Raw genomic sequence first — 19,894 nt, 5'->3', positions numbered from 1 at the left:
TTTTCCTTTAGAGGGCATGGTTGTGGAGATACTATTCTCTTCTCTGTTTTAGCTTTTCCTCACACCTGTGTTAGGAAACAAGCCAAGTACTTTTCTTTCTCACACTTAGACCTCAAATAAAGGGTTTGAGTCAGCTTACATTGACTTAAAAATTCAGTTCAAGATATAGCTGAAGACTTTTGGAACTGAATACGTCAAGTAACTTGCCTAGACTTGCCCATTTGATCTCCTTTTAATTACCCCTTTTTAAAGTAGAAAATCAGCTTGGGTTTTCTTTAGATTGTTTTTGTCTTCTGGAGCTTGTGATCTGGATGTAGATGTTCTCTTCATTTCTAATGTTGTTGTGTACAGGTGGTTCCTGAAATCCCATCTAATTATATTTCTGTTTGAGGTTTCTTTGAAAAGTCCACCTGTCCAAGCTTTAATTTGCTTACTCTGAGTGCTTGGGTTATTAAAGTAGACTGTAGTTACAAGCAGCCTATCAAGAAGGACATGACTGCATTTAATGTACCTCTTTCAAATAAATAAGGTTGGAAAGTGCTTTACCAAATCTACCAGCTTTGTTGCAGTCAGGAGCTGGGTGTTATCCTAAGACTGATTTCTATCAGAGATTAACCTGTTCTTTCCTCAGGGCTAGGCTGCTTCCTTCTTTGTGCCTCAGTGTAAACATTTAAAATGCTCTTGTGTAAAAGACCTAGTATAGAGTTAGAAATACATCAAACTTAATGGAAAGGAGTTGATGTGACAGTCCTTACAGTTATAAAGCCACTTTGCCAAAGAAGTAATTTTATTTCCTGTTACAGGCAGTTTTGGCCATTCAGTGGAGAGACTAGAGAGGTAGGAGGTCTGAATCTTGGCTGGGGGAAAGAAAAGGCAAGGTACAAGATCACCCTCATACTTGACTGTAGGTAGTTCCAAGGAGAGATTTGCTTTGTAAGTTGGGTGTTGCAAATGCTGGAGGAGAGCTCCTCACCTGTCTTTGTTGGGGATGGGGCAGTTTGTGCGCTTTCCAGGCCTTGTTATCTGTGGCTAGGGGAGGCTGGTTCCATCGCCAAGCTCAGTGGAGATTTAACAGATTTTTTTCACTTCTGATGCAAACCTACTCTGAAAAGGACAGGTTCTCTGTTACTAACTTATCTGTGATGCATCAAAAAGATACTTTTCTGTCTGATTCTTTCTGGGTGTGCTTAAACGGTGAGTGTGGCTGTCCCGAAAGGATGCAGGGAGGTCTACTCTCTGCCAGGCTGGGCATGGGGAGCCACACCACAGGAAACATGCACCAGGGAAGAGCAGGTGCAGAATTGTTTTCTAATACTATTTTTTTTGCCTCTTTCTTATTAGGTGAACGTCTGGCTAAGCCTGAAAGAGGCAAAATGCGAGTGCACAAAATATCCAATGTGAACAAGGCCTTGGATTTCATTGCCAGCAAAGGAGTCAAGCTAGTATCCATTGGAGCAGAAGGTAAAGGAACCATCTGATTTTTCAGAGCCCAAGCTGTGCTTAGCCCTTGCCTTTCTTTCATAGCAGCATGTCATTTCCCTTTGCACCTCCTTAGCCCTACTGTGTTCTTGTAGAATAAACAATTGAGTTAAAAATGGGATATAGTAGGCTTTTACTCTGGTTCTAAATCCTATCTTCACACCAGGCTGCCAAACCTGATTTCCATTTGGGATTATTGGTCCAGTCATCCTGCTTTTCTCCTGGTTCTCATGAGTTAAGGAAAGCTTTGAGCAATGACAGAAACAATTTAATTGAGGTATTTCTCAAATGAAGAAAACTCTGAATTGAAGCCAAGTGCAGTCCCCAGCACAGGACAAAGACCCCAGAGGTTCCAGTTGTCATGGCTTCCAGGTTTCTGGTTGTGCACCCTACATAGCTGGATGCTCTGGCTGGAAGCCTTTTATCACTGTGTAGAGACCAGTGTGGTCTCAGCTTGAGGGATGCCCTCAAGAACTTGCAGATCATGCAGAAAGCAGGCAGCTGTGTAGGATTTTTGTCTTTTTAGCAGAGGTGGTGGGTATTTTACAGATATGTCACCCAGGTCCCAGAAGGGCTTAGAGGTTTTCATGACACTTTTCTCTGTTCTGGATCTGTTTGTAAGTCCTTCCTATGGATTCAGGTTGTCATTGTTGCTGTGGAGACTCTCTGCTTCTGAGATGTTTCTAGGTTTGTCTTTACAGTGACCATGGAAGATGAGGGAGGTTTGTTATCTCCCCCTTGCAGATGGAAATACTTGGTTTCTCTAGGGAAACTCATGACACAGCCAGGAAATGAGCCCATGATACAGTTTTGGATATGTATTCCTTCTTTGGGAGAGTCCTGGGGCTACAGGGCTGAGCTCTGCCTGTTCTCAGCTCATGAGGTCATTGCAGTCTTGCCATGCTGTCCCCAGTTCTGAATTTTCAAGCATTCTCTTGGGGTATCTTCAAGACCTGTACCCATCCTATGGTTCATTTGTTCCATGTCAGATCAGGCAGATTACCTCAGCCACTGCAGGTGCTTATGTTTGCCGTACTAAAACCTTTACCTCAACATATTGCTTTAACTTCATGGAGACTGGAATAACTTAGAGCTAATGTCAGGGACATTGCAGATGCCTCTTCACTGTGTTTGGTATTGAAGAGCAAAATGCAAGAGGTCAGTGGCTGAACTATACTGATATTTTGCATGTAAAACTTTCCTTCAAATTTCTCAGCTTTTTCAACAGTAGCAACCTTAAGCTATTGCTGGCTGTGAGTACTGTTTATAGAGCACAAATACATATCTAAGGTCATTTTGTGCATCCGGCGTCTGATACAATAGTCCATATCTGCATAGGACCCTTTTCAGACTAAAAAACTGGAAGCTGGATCTGGACCCAGAGATCGTCTACCTTAAAATAGCTCCTATTTTCCAGAGTATATGTAAACCTTATCTTTCTTTCTTCCTAAATTCCCCTTTTTTTTCCTTCTGATTCTCTTCTCCCTGGCACTAGTTTCTCTTCTTCTGAGGGATTTCTTTTTTTAAACTCTGTTCCTGAGTCAGCTGTGACTGCATCTCACAGCACTTAGAAATAATTTGCAAGTCAAATTATCTGTGACCAAAGATTACCAGGGCCTACCTATTCAGTGTGGACTCAGAGCAGTTACCCTGTTCAGAAATAGGCTGAAGTGCCATTTTGTGACAGAAGTGTGATCCATATCAATCTGAATAGTGACCTTGAACTCCCCTGCCAAATGTTTCCTGGCTTTCCTTTGTCCTGGTGCCTATGGAGCTACATGGACAATACGTATGGCTTTATTTAAACGAGCAAAGTTGACAAAGCACTGCAGTTTAGTCTAAGGTTAGCTTTGATTTTTATGCAGAGTGCTTGGGCCTGTGCTGTGATGCCAGCTCAGGCCACGTAGGTGTGGTCACGGCATGGACTTGCCTGCCCCAGTGCCTGCCCCTGCACACAGACTGAGCCCAGGCCACTCTGCTTGTCACCAAAGAACATAACCTGCTGCAGAGACTTCTGCCCAGCCTGTCAGGTGCTTGGTGGGCAGTGAACTGCACATCAGCTATAAAAACAGAATTTACTTTGGACAGCACAGAAGTTTATTCTGTCCATGAAAGGGATCATGAACTTTTCTGAAGCATGAATTTTAGGGACTTGCTTTGAGACTTTTAAAAGACATCATGCAGCAGCAAGGTAGAAGGTCAAAACCAATGAGTCAGTCATCATTATGCACCAAGAAAATGAGCTGTAGATGCCTTGGTCAGGTTGGACTGATGTAGAAGGTTTTCTAGGGAGCTTTTCTCCCAGAGTAGAAAACCACCATGCAGTAGCAGTGTGGTGGTACTGGCTGAGGGAGCACACTCCTTTCCTCAGGGGCTTGTTCCATCTCTGGGTATCTGCTAAGCAGCAGGGTCCTGTGTGAAGGGTCTGCAGTCTAGCTGTAGTTCTCTGTAGACATTGGCCATCAATGTCCTGTTTTTTTTGGGGGGGTTAGGTTTTGCTTTGTTTTAATCTAAACATTTTGTTAGCCAGAGTCCATAGACTCAAAGTATGTTGTGGCATACAGCAGATATGTGTAAATCAGGTATGTATAAATCTGGCTCAAGGAAGACTCTAGCCAAATGGTTTTCATCTGCTTTTAAATCTCACTGTCACCTGACACCTCCAGGAGCCTTCTTTTGCTGTAATAGATTCCATATTCATGTCAAATGCTCCTGGGACTTAACAGGCTGAATAGGTCAAGTATGTCACCCTAGGACTGGTTTATTTTTACCTTAAATCTGTATAGAAAGTTGCTGTTTTCTTAAACAGATCTTGCTTATTTCAACATACAGATAACTTTGGATGAACTGACCCCTATTCTCACCGCACAAGCAAAAGGATAAATAAACCTTAGGGATTTCAATGATTGCAAAAGTCCCATCTGAGTAAAACACCTACTGAAGCACCAGGCAGTGCAGGCATACATTTATTTCACTATTAAAAAAAAAAAGGGGGAGAAAATCGGGTCTCCCCTATGTCAGTGAGTGAAGCGTAGCATTTTATTTGTCCCTATGTTCTGTCCACTCTCAGGGACTTGAGAGTTACACCCTCACTAACAATGCCAGCTATCTGTCCTAAATCTGACAGGACCATCAGGAGCAACATGCTTTCTGAAGACAAGGCCGTGGATAGTTGTCCTGCTGTATTTGGCTTTTGCAGAGCAAAATGCAGAGCAGCCTTTATGTTGTCACCATTGTTGTTCTATGTCTCCAATTCCCAGATCACAATGCTATCCTGCCAGTTGTTCATGCCCCGCAACTTCTCTCCATGGTGTAGCCAAAGGCTCTGCTCTCATGGGCAGCTCAGAAGTATCTAGGAGGGGATAACAGTTTCTGTGTTGCTGATTCTGCTTCTAACTATTCATGGCAGGAAAGGAAGCTTAATAGTTTTTGCATTTTTCAAAACGAGTTCCTGCATTTAAAAGAGGCGTTGGCATTTCAAAAGGCACGTCTCTGTGGCCAACCAATACTGTAGTTCTTGCCTACTTGTTACTTGGTACAATGATAGGAGCTGGGTGGAAGCATATTCACTGGTGCAAAAAATTTCCTTCTAGTGGATGCAGATGCTTCACCAGCTTCAGCCAGCAATTGGTCAACCCTCAAGTTGAATGTAAATCACATTGATAACATGTGCTTGCTGCTGCTGTTCCTTCAACAGCTGCTGGTAGTGAAGTGCACACCGTGCTTGCAGAGGCCCTGCCTCGAAAGAGCACTTGGAAAGCAGAGCCAGGCTTTTAGAAAATACTGTCTGATTACAAGTGTTTTAATACGTGAACTGCTCTCACATTACTGAGTCTTCCTTATATCAGCAGGGAGCAAGCATACTGTCTTTAATTAAACATTAGATTGTTCTAGCTTTGTAGTGTTGCATTCAACCTTTTTACAATTCCTGTGGAGTTTCTTTTTCTTCATCACCAGGAAGCAGAAATCTTCATGCAAACCTATTTTGCAACCGTGTTTTTAACTTTTGTTTCATAGCCTATTCTACTACACTAGAAAGAGACTGGCAGCAGATGAAGGGTTGTGAATTCTGAAGGAAAAGGAGGTTGGCAACGGGGAAGGGTGAGATGGAAAATCAAGTGAGTGAGGGCCACAGAGCATAGAGTCTTCTGATCAGTCTGGTTGACTTTGTAACCAGGTTTCCAGGTGAAGATTTTTAGTACTAGAAATGAAAAATGCTTGCCTGCTTCTAACAAATAGTAACCATTTTGTCAACTCTATTTCAAAGAGCAACAACAACCAAAAAAATGACAGAGGATTTTGTGGCTTGTTAAATGTATATCCTGGGATGGATCACTCCCTAACCTCACTGACATCAGTATCTGCTTGGTACATGGTGGTACTGTGTGAAGTAAAATGACATGTGGAGATGAAGTGGTAGAAATATTCTGGATTTCCTCCACAGCAGCTTTGTTTTGGTGCACTGCTAAAGAACAATCAGATACGGGAACAGGGAGCACATCTTCCTTTTTTAATGGGTTGTGCTGTAAAGAGGACTAGGAAAGAAGGGATACTTCCACTTAATTCCACCAGCTGACTTTATAAAACCGGAATTTTAGAATGTGACCAGAACATAGTGCCGAGTTCTTATGCAACTTAACACTATCAGTTTTATTTAAGTATCTGGACCTTTATTTCCAATTTAAATCCATGGAGCAGTATTATTAATTACCTGTTTCAACTCAGTGATTGATTAATTACTGTTCATGAAGCATTTTCAGCATTAAGTATTGTCATCAGATTTTAATCAAGCCCATTAAAGAGCTCAATTTAGTTTCAGGTCTTAAATATATCCTAGAAGAGTCCTGCCAACTGTTGGGGGTTTTACAAGTACTGGGTTTTTTGCTTTTTGAAGATCCCCGTGAATATCTATCACATGAACAAAACAAACAAGCTGAAAATACAGATGCTTTCTTACATATTTTAGCTGCAGTATCTCAGGTACTTGTAGATATAGTGAGGATTTCCCTTTAAGTTGATTGCAGTGCTTTATTGGAGGGATGAAGAATGCAAAAAGTACAGAACTGGATACGCTTGCCATCGCATGACATTGTCTTGCATCAGCCTAACAGACAACCCCCTGACCTCAAAATGTCTATGAAAAAATTAATTTGGTGAAAACCGTTAACAGACAAACACAGTTTTTTCATGCCAGCAAAAGTAACTGTACGTTTTTGTACTGAACTGAAAAGTTACTGGCTGTTTAATTCTGGGCACACTGATGACCCAGTAGGAGATCTTGGTGTACTCTGAAGTTTAGAAAGGAACAGAAACAGTTTTACTGTGGTAGAAGAAGGTAGCACGTCTTGTTTTCTGTCTTTTGCATCTGTAATCAAAAATTCAGATATATGTCAAAGGACAGTAGAGCTTATAATTCTCATTTACACTGGAAGTTGCGTGACGTGTCTCTAAATCATAAGTTTTCAGGAATTTGGGCATGATTTCTGAAAATCTATTTTTGGGTGTGTGCTGCTGGTCTGTTGGTTTTGAATACAACAAGGTTCACATTTTGAATTTTTTTCATAAGAAGAAAAGCATTTTTTTTAACAGCTTAAAAGGAAAGATTCAAATATTGTTACTTTTCTGGCGCTATCCAGACAGGTGTCAATTCCTATACCGCAAATTGCGCTTGCCCCAGAACACAATGTGTTCCTGCTGGGCAGCTTTATGAAAGAAGTGGCATGGAGGCGTCTACAGTAGTACAAAAATGGTTTCTGACAATCTTCTTGGGACTTAAATTATTCTACCTCCAAACAGTAGGTTAATTCCAACCATTTTCTTACTGAAAATACTTTTGTAACTTGTCATTTGTTTGTGAAAGATCCTGCCATACAGGGACCTGTCAGAGAATGAGTAGGAGAAAGCAGCTCAGCTGGTTTTACTATCCAAAAATGTGAAGGCTGTAAATTCTGTAACTGTATATATGTGTATCTGTGGAATTTTTGTAGATGTTGAGAATCAGTACTTGAGACCCATCTGTTCACTCTTTGGCTCTATTCCATACATGGTGGAAGCTTCTTTCTGGGCCAGCATTGCCCCAAGTGCCTGTTCTCAGGACCTTGATCCTCCATCTCTAACAGATCATACCTCACACACGCAAGCAGTTGCCTTGTAAAACCTCCAAGCTGTTGACCCTTGCTGATTTATGTTGTGGAATCTAATGAGCAGTAAAGCACAGTCTGCTCTCAATCATGGTTTATGTTACATTCTGCACAGACTGGTCAGCATGAGTCCTTGCTTCCTCTTCCAGCAGGCTGCATGGACTTTGAGAGATGCTCTGTTGTATCTTTTGGCAATTACATGACTGAAAGAAGTCCTATACAGGCAGTCTGATGTATTTAGGCTTGTTTGAAATTAAAACGTTTATGGTGTATGGTTTTCTTGGTGGTATCTTGTTCACAGGACAAAGCCAGCTGTTAGAGCTCATCTGCTCTGGGAATTGTCACTGGTTCTTCTGGAATATTTATGCTGGGCAGTTCTATAGGTGACTTGGAGCAGATATGGGATAAGAGAAGGAAGGCTTTTCCTTGTCTCAGTTTGGCTTCTCTGACTTACAAGTAATAGTAATTATACCTGAGGAGGGTGCTTTTAGGCCCCTGTGGGGAATAACACTGTTCTAAATTAGTGCTTATTCCCAATCTTTGGGATCATCTGTGTCTGTTTTGCTCTCAGTATTGTACTGCAAAAGAGCCAGTCTGATTAGTGGGTACTGTACCTATCAGCAGAACATCTGGGAAGGCAGGGAAAAACAGTTTTTAGCAGGAATTCAATTTCTCCCATCTGCAAGAGGGAATGTTCCCCAATGCTCCTGTTTTACAAGTATTTGCAGTTGCAACTTTGTCTATTTCTTCTCTTTCTACCTTTTTTTTCCTCCATAGAAATCGTGGATGGCAATGTTAAAATGACCCTTGGAATGATCTGGACCATCATCCTTCGTTTTGCCATTCAGGATATCTCAGTCGAAGGTGAATTTCAGTTCTTTTCCTGCCACTGTTCAGTAATGGACAACTGGGGTAACTAAATGGATTTGCCCCTTAAATGGCCCAAAAGGTGCTCTTAAGTGAGTCACTGAAGGATCCTCAAGAGCTACCCTTCCCAAGCTGCCCTGACATCTCATAAACATTTATGGCCAATCTCAAGCACACTGAGATGAGTTTTTCTGATGCTTCTCTTAGAAGAGATTTCAAGGGTAGCTCAGAAGGATGAGCTAAGACTGAGCCTGAAAATAAACTTTAGTGTTGGACTTTGATTTAGGGACTAGCACTGAAAATTAACCTATCACTTAAGAGTACTACAAGACTATCTAGTTCCAAAAAGCTATCTCCTTATTACTGAACCTCATGAAGAAGATAATAGTAACAAAACTATCCTAGTAGACTTTTTCCAAACAAGAAATTCTCTGACAAGTGAAGTTAAATAAAGCACAATTTAGTGCAGTCTCTACCAAAGAGGAATTGGTGATGATTTTCTAGCATATGCTCCAGAGACTTCTGTTTTCTAAGAAAATAAGTTAATTGATGTATTTTCTTTCTTTCTCTAGAAACATCTGCTAAAGAAGGACTTTTGTTATGGTGTCAGCGGAAGACAGCCCCCTACAAAAATGTAAACATCCAGAACTTCCACATCAGGTGAGTTACAGGCAAGAACACTTTACAATAGCTTTACAATCTGTGTTATTTTCCTATATCTCTCGGTATGTTCAACAATATTCCTAAATGACCTCCCAAGGCAATGCACATGTACAAGTAACAGTGTGGTCCAGAGAGATGCCTAGGAAGCTGAAGGCAGAGGCTCTAAGAGGAAGCTGAAGGCAGAGGCTCTAAGAGGATCCAAATACCTACATCCCAATTCCTCATTCAGGTTACAGTTGCTGCTTTCATAAATTTCTTTGGGGTATTAAGTCCTCCAAGAGCAGCATTTGTGGCATGGGCTTAAGCAAGAGAGCTTTTGCTCTGTGAAAACTCAGAACAGTTTAAGAGCCATGAAAAAAGGACTGCCTCCTAACTTCTGTAGTATGGCAAAGCTGGGAAGGAATAAGAGGTTCTCTTGCTCTGCTTTTCATATTTCCAAGCTGGCAGATGTTCTGGTGGAGATTCTGCATAAAAGTGTTTTCTCCAGCATGTCTTGGAGCCTTGTATGAACCATATAATGTAAAGCACTTCTAAGCTTAACTGCCATCAGCGGAGCTAGCTGGGGACATCTGCCTTTTCCCTGAGGAATGTGCTTGTTCCTCCTTTACGGCTTGCGTCTACACCTTTATCCATCCCTGAGCTCATGTGCTGCACAGGACGTGCACAGAGGGTTCAGCACAGAGAACTGCCAAAAACGAGGTCCCAACTCAATGGGCAAGTCTTAATTACAATGAATTTTTGTAGGGGTTGAAAGGAATCTTTATTGCAATCTCATGCACATACAAGATATCCTTCATTCCCAGCACTTACAGAAGCACTGTTGGTTGGAAACTAAACCAGAATTAGTTGTCTCACTGCCTTGGAGCGTTCCCTCATGCTCACCACTGATTGTCTCTGTGGCTGAAAATGGTCATTGTTCTCTCTTGTGTTTTTCTCATAGTTGGAAGGATGGCCTTGGTTTCTGTGCTTTAATTCATAGACACCGTCCAGAGCTCATCGACTATGGGAAGCTACGAAAGGTACAAATCCATTTGTCTATCAGACCAGATGCTTGGCACTTTAGAAGTAAAGAGGAAGAATTAGCTTGATAAACATAATTGGAGAACTTCAGCACAAGCTGGCAGTTGCAGGATTTTGGGGGGGAAGGAAGGAGGGATGAATCAGTACATTCAGGCTTCTTAGTGAAGCGTGAACTTAATGAGCTTCCTGCTTGACTTTCCCTGCTTTCAGCCTGCCTTGTATGAGACACACGTGCCCCAATCTCAGCTGATGAGCAAAAGCTGGCAAACTCAGTAACACCAAATGTGAGAATAGTTCTGTGCTAATGTCACAGACCAGTGAGTCAAATCAGGCTTAACATTTCTGTGGAGAGTTGGATAGAAACCAGTTATCTGGTGTTCAAAATGCTCATTGAGGGTTTTGTATGCCCTCACTGGACACTTGTCACATGCTTCCAGCTTAGCACTGAGTCATCTGCAGTGCTTCTGGGCTTCTCCTAGCATGTAGGTATCAAATGCCAAAAAAGCATTTGTCAGAAAATTCAGTTTTACTTAAATACTTGTTCTGGTAGCATGCTACCAAACTGCTCCAAATTTTACTCTCTGTGTGGTTTGGAGACAAGATTGCTGAATGGATGATGGTAATAACCACTTCGTAGTTTATGCTGCTCCCAATATCTTGACCCAGCAGTGCAGTAGAAGATCAAACTGGGTTCTTATCCTACCAGCATTCCTGCAGTGTGCTGAGATCCAGTTTCACTGTGAATGTGCCCATGTCACCAAGAGCATAATGAAATGTCACCAAGAGCATAATTTATGTGTCATTGCTGGGTCTAACACAAAAAGCTTGTCCATCAGGTCTCCTGGACTGTGTGTTCTAAGTGCATGTGTGCTTGATGTTAGCTAGGGAAAAAAAACATAGAAGCCCATCACCAGCAGATCTGGGCTCTTGGATCACCATGCAAATGGACAAAATGTAAATGACCTAATCAAATTAGCTTCATCCCAGAGGCAATGAATTGTACAATGCCTGATCTGCTTTTCAATAACCTTTTAGATCTTTACTGTCTTCCAGAGCAGTCAGTTTTTCTGATCAGTTTTAGTGTCTGGAGTCAGCACATGGTGAATAAACAGTGGGGGGAAGACTGTACCTGTTTACATAAACAGCAGCAAGAAGAAAAGGAGTTATTAGAGTAACATTTTCCATGCCTAATCTTGGGAAAATAGCGCAGCTAAGCAATGTGTGCCTGACAAACCCAGGCAGGTAAATGCTACAGCATGCACTCTGTTATCAACAAAGCCCTAAGCCAAACCCAAGCAAAAACAGAGTGAAGGAAAGTGAGCTATTTGTTGATATTGACTGTAGGCTTTTTAGGGTGAAAAATAGGGTGATTGTTCTAGCCAAATCCAATGTACATGAAAGGGGATTTTTCCTATTTGGAGTAAGGTTAAATGGAACCAGCATCTTTTGATCTCTGCTTGCTTTTGATCCCATCCTTCATCTGGTTCCCTTAGTCCTTCTTAAGTCTTCTCACACTCTCTGTATCATTTTTATTGTTGTTCTGCCTCAGTTACTCTAAAGAGATGAGACTAAATGTATGTTAGAGAACTCTACAGCAGCTGAAGTCTTGAGCAAATAGCTGGGAGGAACTTAAGAGCCTAGTCCTTAGCTATGGCAGTTGATGTGTGCTGAAGGGAAGTTAACCTTTTTTATGCTAGATATTTGAAACCATTTGTGGAATATATAGACATAGAGGAAGCTGCTGAGAGGCAGCCATTGCAGTGGATAGTAGATTAGAGATCCACCTCAAGTTCTCTTCTAGCTCTGGGCAGCAATTAGTGGCATCTCAGTTGTGTGTGCCTTTGGCAATGCTGTGTGTGTTTCTGTGTATATATATACGCCAAATCTATGAGATAAAGAGGTGAAATCAGTCCAAGTTGCCCAGAGTTCTGCACTGTACTTTTTGTTTGGGCAGCATTCTTCTGCAGCTTGTGTTTTGTGCTCTGTCACAGAGGCTGTGCCTAGGCTACAGACCTGTATTGGCAGTGTATACTTGCAAAAGGTAGCCAGCCAGTGTAGTAGCTGCATGTTTTCCCAAAATTTAGCAACTTCTTTTATCAGCACTGTTTTGTATTGAGTTTGTTCCCAGCTATTTTTCCTAGTCTAGTTGTATTAGGAACAAGCACAATTCTTTTCTGCATATGGGCACTGCCTAGCTAAAGCTATTTGTATAGTCCAGGCCTCAAAACAGGTACAAGTCCAGCTTGGTGTTGGTGATTCCCTGACACCCCAGCTAATTGGTTAGATAGTTTCTATTTAGTGCAGATCTGTCTGCTGTTATTCAGCTCACTGTAGATAAGGTCTTGGGATTCAACTTGTGGTCTGAAAGTGAGAGGTGTGCAGAAGATGGGGTTTCCCTTCCTCCTTTTAACCTTGACTGTAGTTCATCTGTGAGCTACATCTGAGATACTTCTGTGAAGTACAGTGATTGACTGCTGGCTCTGACACCCCCTCAAATACCACAATATGTATAGGACTGTAGTCTGTGTACTGCTATGTTATATGCAGATATTTCTGAAAACATGAGTTTTGGATTTCTTTCCTACTGTCTTCAGTTCTGGCAGATATAGTAAGTGTTAGCTCTCTCTCAGTTTTCCTTCCCCTCCATCTAATTTCCTGATTGCTTGTTAATAGATGATGGTTTTTATGTTACCTTGTAATAATTGCCTTGGCAACCTTGTGTGCTGCAAGGACTTGGAAATAGCTGGAGAAAGAGAGGAGTCCCTGCATGAATTAGAGTTGTGGTGAAAGATGAAGAGGTGTGATAGTCTTTAGTCAGCAAAAGCAGAGAATGAGCCAGTTGGCATCTGTCAAGGGCAGGTTTGTTGTCTGCCAACACTAAAACAAAAAATATCTCCTCTATGGTAAAGGTATAGGTTTTCTTGTGACTAGCTCAGCTACAGTCTGGCAAGTTACTGTTCCTTTTCATGCCTCTGCCATTGCTATGTTCATGTAAATGGAATTGCAACCAAGTCACCTCTGCAGCCTCATCTGAGTCAGTGCTCTTCTGGGTGTGTGTGTGTTTCAGCTGTGGAAGGAATCAGCGGCAGGTGACTTGTCTTTTGTTTGATTTGCTGTGTTTGGGTCCCTAAAGTGTGCCTGCAGCTGTGGTGCTTCAGTGCGAGGCTTGGAGCTGCCTGGCCAGTCTTTACTACATTGCCCCTTTTCATGGGCATCAGCTGAAACAGGTGATTTGAAGTAATGATTAGCTGGTGTACAATGGGATGGAACTGAAAGTGGTGGAATTGGGAGGAATTTCATAGGGCTTGAGACCCTCTTATAGACTTGGAAATGCCCCGCTGGGAACCCTAACTCATGCACAAAGAAGCATCATTTTGGGATGAGCTGCTCCACTGTTCTTGAGGGGTGAAGTTTTTCCTGCAGGGAACAGAGTCTTGCTCGAGTGTAGCTCTCTGCTCATCTCCAAGCTAGTCTTGGACTTAAGTAGCTTGCTTTCAGTAGTGCTATCTTTAGTTTCATTCCCTAAGAGATACTGTGATCACACGTCTTTCTTGCATTTGAAGTAGAAATCTGCTGGCTTTATCTAGGTGAGTCTCCAGTTTCCCACATGTTAAAAAATTCCAGCCCTTCCTTTGGGGACTGCCCAAGCCCAGTAAGTTTTCCCATCAGGAAACCTCTCCCAGCTTTCAGCCAAAAATTTCTTTTTAACCTTTGGCAACAGTGCTCCTGGTGTTGTTACTTGCAAACTGATAGGAAAGCTGTCTGCAGTGAGAGATTTGCTCCTCCTTTTCCTCCAGGAGCTGCTGGCAGATCTTCATGCAGCTTGTTCAGATGGGTCTGTGCTCAGGAGGGGTTTGTGTTAATACTAAACACTTTTTAGGGTGTTAATAACCATGATGGGCACAGTTAGCATGGGGTCAAATTTGCTACACAGTGGTGACATTTCTACAGAAATAGAAAAGGCCACATGGACTAGGGGAAGACTGGCAAGGGAACTGCTACTTGGCATTCTAGATGATCCTGCACTTGAGTGAAAGAAAATCCATTATTTTTTCTCCCTAAATGAAGCTAGGGCTATGTCTACACTCAGTGAATAAAGTAGGTTATATACCACCTCATCTCACCTCCTCAGATAAGGCTTTTGGTTATGCTGTGGGTTCATAGAGGTTTCTCCACACCAGGCACAGAAGACAAGTAGGTTGAAATTGAAGTGGTTCCTCTAATTCCATGGCATAGGACGGTTCCTTGTAGCTGGAGAACAGTAAAAATCCACTCCCTGCTCCACTGCTCAGCTCTGAAGAGGTGGATGTAGATATATCTGATGTAGTCACCATTGAAGGTGTATTATATAGGAATATAGGGATTTGACACTATGTTGCACTGTATGTGACAGCTGCTGGCTTCATCACAGCATGCCTGTGCAACATTGCCTTGCTTATTATTGACTTGTTCCAGTGGATTTAATACAGATCACTGTCTGTTTTAGTGGCCTTTGTGTGTGATTTACTTTGATAGGTGAAACATTACTGTCTGAGAGGGACATTCACCCAAAGGAATATGTTGCTGATATTGGATGCCAGCCTAAGACATGCTTGATTCCTAGGGAAATGCTGCAGGAAACTGCTTTTCAGAGCAGCTCAGTTTCCTAGTTCATGAAGACTGTAATCTGAGGGCTACATAATGACCAGTGCCATAAAGGAAGTTTTATTCATGCCCTTACCCTGTCTCCCCAAGCCTGCCTAGCTTCATCTTTCCTGCTGGGTGGTTCAAAGGAAACTGCCTGTTGATTAGAGTTGAGGCACAGCTTAATCTTCCAAGTCAGTGCAATAAACAAAGGCAAATGGTTCAGATAGAAAATAAACAGAATATGGATGCCACTCTAGAAAGAAGGTGAAATAATTTTACTCCCTTTTTCCTGTTTTTTTATGTGGGTCCCAGTGTGAATAGCACAAATGACAGTATGGAGAGTAAAACCCCATCTTTCCTCCCACCCAAAAGACACCAAACAAGATGGCTGAACGTGTAACAGATTATGCACAGCCTTTCATCCAGTAGAAGCCACCTGTCTCAACAGTAGAAACTGATAATGCAAATGTCATTTTGTCACCCATGAAGTGGATTGATCCTTCAGGATAATGAAGTATCATGGTTATACAGGAATGTAGGAACAAGCTGGTATAACAATCTTACGCAGGTTGGCAAATGTTTTGTTACTGATTATTATGTTTGAATGCTGGACACAATTTTCAGAGTCTGTAATTTTCAATGACATTTGTTTTTCATGTTTTCTTGTGTGGCTCTTTAAAATCTACAGAAAGTTTATATAGAGAGGAATAGAAATGTACTAGGGAAATTACAAGACCTATGCAGAAGGAAAAGCCATAGTCAAGGCAAAATGGGTACTTTTATATGTATTTATTTTGTAGAGATTTGTTGAAACATTCCTCTTCCTCCCACTCAACTGATGTTCAACAAACTGTACACTAGCTAAGGACAGCACCCGTTGCAGATGTTGTTACTATTTTAGTATTGCTTAGATGTTCTAACAGATACACAGCTCTGCAGTTCTTTAAAAGGGAACTTGCAAACCTAATATAAGCATGAGATGTAAATCTCATTTAAATGTAAATGAGATGTGGTCTCATCATTTACTATCAGTATGATGTAAAGCTAATTTTACTTATAACTAGGTTCAAGACAAAATGCATTATTCCTTTTTTTTTTTTTTTGCAAGTGCATGGACTGTACATTAAGAGTCCCCAGGCTCTTCTTTTAAAAGGAAGCTAATTATTTCATCTGCTGCATGAGGCTTCACACACAATTTTGTCTGGCAAGCACAGTTACCTGAACTGAACAAAGCTCTTTCTGAGAGAAATGCTATGTACCTTGTTAAAAGTTGATGCTGATGCTCTTCCTCGCTTTCTTTCCCAGGATGATCCTCTCACTAATCTAAACACAGCTTTTGATGTGGCTGAGAAATACCTGGATATTCCGAAGATGCTGGATGCCGAAGGTAAAGTAGACTCCAACAGCTTTTAACTTGTTTTTTCTGAAGAAATTTTCCACTTCTTCTAGGTGGGCTTCTTTTATACAAGATTCCAGTAACCTCTGAATGTTCCCTGCCTGACTGTGTAGTAGTGACTGTATAGGGAAAAAGCTAAAATGGAATAATGAGTCACATGTTCTGCTTCCCTCTTCCTCCTCTGTCCTTCAGTCTTTTGAGTCTAGTGTGGAGATCTTAGCTTGGGGTTGACACACAAGGCAGAGATGAGTAACACCTGTCATCTGCTGACTGAAGTGTTCCCTTTCAATTATCAGGCCAAATACTGAGTTAGTGTAAGGTGTAGGCCTGTGTTCCTTTTGCTCCAGGGTTTTTTTTGCTGTGGTCTTTCTGACATTGCTGGTGTTCTTCCTTTTGAGAGCATGATATTATTATAGACTGCTTTTTCTTGACTACTCAGAAGTGTTTGGCATGAAGATCCTTCGCTGACTGGGTCTGGGACCAAAGCAGAGTTGCATGTTGTTCAGAGATGCTTTTGGTGCTGATTACAACTGCATCCCTGAGGCCACTGGGACAGCAAGGATCACTTTTCAGAGCCTTGTCAGGACCAGCTTGGCGACAGATTTTGAAGACTTTAACTCTGGAGTACAACCAACAGCCTGAAATAGTTCACTGGTTGTTGGCTGTTTGCCTAAAGCCAGCAGGCGTCAGTGGTAGAAGCTGTATTTCAGACGGGTTGGACAGGGGAAGCAGTTAAACATTTTTGTTAAATAAAGGAGTGAGAGGAGCAAAGAGGAAAGGTGGGAATAGGACAGCTAAACCCAGTGAACCTGTATTTCAGTAACTAGGATGTTCATATTCCTAGGTGGTATTTCCCATCCCCAGAGATGAGTTTTGCTTTCCCTGCATTCATCATGCTGAGGTTAAAAAAACCCCATGATGTTTCCAGAGTAAATTCAAATGTTTCCTGCCATTCTGTAGGAAATACAGACACCTCCAAAATAAGCGGAGCTAGCTTCAGATCTCAGCAAAAGTAGCAGTGATGAAGAGGGCCCCTGGCAGGAGTTCTCATTGCTCTTTACTGATCTCTCTCCTCCCTCATGGAGTCAAGCTAATGTGCATTCCTCCACACCATTAATTCTGATCTCTGGAGGTGTTGAGTTTCCACTGAAACTAATGAAAGGGCCTTTTGAAATTCAAGCCATCATTGTGTTGAAATGGAGGAGGGAGACATGGAAAAGAAGGGAGAAAGTATCTTTCCAGAAGAACAGAACTGCACGGAGGACTTGCAGTATAATATGTCTATAAAAGTCATGTCAGCCTGATGCCAGTTTGGGTTGATTCAATCCACCAATCGCAGTAATGTTCTCAGGACAGGGAAGTGCTGTGACACAAGACATGCTGACATATGCTGCCTTAGCTTGGCCAGACTCGGAGGAAATTTTATGATGAGGGAGGGGAACCAGAAGGGTGATCCTGGGTTCTGAGACACACACATCTTCTGGGGAATGCTGGGAAGCCCTGTGGAATGGCTATGACACGCACACTCCGCGCAGGCCTCCTGGACAGTTGTGGTTCTACCCCTCCTCTGCTTTCCTCCCATCAGTTGATTATGCTCTTAACGTGAGGTTTTTTTTGACAGACATTGTTGGAACTGCCCGTCCTGACGAGAAGGCCATCATGACCTATGTTTCTAGCTTCTACCACGCCTTCTCAGGAGCCCAGAAGGTATCGCAGGATCCCAAGCTCCCTCCACAGAGCACACCTGGTGCCGTTGCTAATGTCCAAACCTTTTTTTCTTTCTCTCTCTCCTCTCTAGCTATGGGCATCTTTATTATTATGTTCTTGGTAGAGTTGGCTGTTGGTTCAAAGTGGTGCCCCAGATACAATACACGGGGCAAGGGAGCCAGGAATTCCATTTCCTTCTAGTCAGCAGTACTTCCAGTGGCACTTAGGTATGCCACACTTTGGCACACATGCAAATTTAAGGGAGTGGGGAGCTCTGCCCTCTCCATTTGCCTTATGAACTGCTGTCCTCATGGCCAAGAACCTGGACCTCTTGATCCTGGTAAATCTGAGCTAGCATGCTTAGTCTTACAAAAAGTAAAGACCACCACACACCGCATAGATGCTCTGCCCAGCAGGAAACTGTGGCCTCCCCCATGGGAAATAATACAGATACCTATTCACTTTTTTATTCTTTTTTTTTTTTTTTGCCTTTTCCAAAGATGGAGAAACAGAGCTGACTGAGGTTTTATGAAGGGTTTAATGAAAGGCCAAAGCTTTATCTTTGGCCTTATGTATGCTGCAGGTTCCAGCACCCTTGCTTTAAGGTCTGAACTTGCTGCTTTCTCAAGTTGTGCCACAAATTCAGTCCCAGTTCACCTGGGGCTTACAAAGCATGTCTTGCAAGTACATTTCATGGTGGTTTTGTAAACAGAGCATTGCTTATCATGACAAAGATGCCTGTTTTTGTTCATTTGTTTCCTTTTTTCCCCCTCTCCTTTCTCATCCATGTTGGAAATCAGGCAGTTGAGTCCTTGCTACTTCTGACTTAGCCATTTTCCTGTTGGTAATGGAGTCACTTAAGGAAAACATTTTGTGGATGAAACCTTGTATACATCTCTTGCCAAAACCAAGCAGCCTCCTGTACTTGAGTGCCTCAGGAACAGGCAGTGCACGTTGCAGCAGAGCAGATCCTGTGTAGGAAGTGCACTGCGTGGGAAGGCTCTGATCTCCAGTTCCTTGGCGTACGAAGGGCCTCGAGCGCGGGCGTTCAGATATCCAGACAGCTTGTTTGCATCCTTGGGCCGGGCCCCCAGACCGCAGCTGTGAAGGTGCAGAGCCCAGATCCTCATCTCAGGATCCCCCTGGATTGGGGGTTAGGGAGGGGTGCCGCTTTGAGCCACAAGCCAACACTGCTAGCCACCTTCTGATCCGAATTCCCAGCTCTCCGCATGGAAATCTGTTTGGCCTGTCCTGCAATGCATGATGGGAAGTTTTCTCCCCCTCTCTCACGCCACCCATGATTGTTTTGTTTTATCCTATGTGCTGCTTCTTACTTTATCCTTTCAACCTCTTTTCCTTCTCTGCACAGATATTATAGGCACGCTAAGGCCGGATGAGAAGGCCATAATGACCTATGTCTCATGTTACTACCACGCCTTCTCAGGGGCGCAGAAGGTGAGACTTTACCGCTAACAACCCCTCCCTTCACCCCGCCCTGCCCACCTGTCCTCTCCAGCGAGGAGCGCCAGGCCCCCGTCCGCCCCAGGGCGTTTGCAGGGAAGCCCAGTGCATCCAGTGATGCATTTGGATATGCCATCTGTAATCTTGCTGGAGAAGTGATATAAATGTCCTTTTGGACAGACTTGAGCTGCTCCTTCCCTCCAGTCTCACACCACAGCAGAGGAGAGAGCATTTGATAAAGCTGGCATTGGAAGATGAATGGATGTCTGCTCTGACAGAGGCAGTACCCAGTGGGCATTGTCCTGGCCAGGCAGTGCACCTCCAGAAGTACCAGAGTCAAATCTGCCCACTCCAGGAAATCACAGCCTGTCCCTCTTGGGCTGCCATCCTGCCTTCCACACTTAGCCTCCCCTAGGTCAGTGGTCTTTTCCTAGGCTGAATCATCTGTGAGCTGGTTACATAGCACTTTTGTGCTCCAGCCATGAAGTTCATTTCTACCAGGCCTTCAGCTTTCCCAAACTCACAAGCTTTTCCA

At 42.8% G+C, this 19,894-nt stretch overlaps 1 protein-coding gene across 5 annotated transcripts in view; it reads left to right on the top strand.

The window, feature by feature from the left end:
* Positions 1-19,894, top strand: part of ACTN1 (actinin alpha 1) — an 87,034-nt gene that overhangs the window by 44,766 nt on the left and 22,374 nt on the right. For 3 of the 5 annotated variants that reach the window (XM_053944802.1, XM_053944800.1, XM_053944804.1), the window contains exons 3-8: positions 1,342-1,461; positions 8,397-8,483; positions 9,059-9,146; positions 10,090-10,168; positions 16,101-16,182; positions 17,813-17,898. In XM_053944802.1, coding sequence (XP_053800777.1) covers positions 1,342-1,461; positions 8,397-8,483; positions 9,059-9,146; positions 10,090-10,168; positions 16,101-16,182; positions 17,813-17,898 — 542 coding nt within the window. Of the gene's footprint in view, positions 1-1,341; positions 1,462-8,396; positions 8,484-9,058; positions 9,147-10,089; positions 10,169-16,100; positions 16,183-17,812; positions 17,899-19,267; positions 19,354-19,894 lie in introns of all 5 variants that reach the window. The other 2 variants (XM_053944803.1, XM_053944801.1) reach the window with 1 other exon arrangement.

This window comes from Vidua chalybeata, chromosome 6, assembly GCF_026979565.1.
Source record: "Vidua chalybeata isolate OUT-0048 chromosome 6, bVidCha1 merged haplotype, whole genome shotgun sequence".
Lineage (NCBI taxonomy): Eukaryota > Metazoa > Chordata > Aves > Passeriformes > Viduidae > Vidua > Vidua chalybeata.
This window is presented reverse-complemented; position numbering and strand designations above follow the sequence as displayed.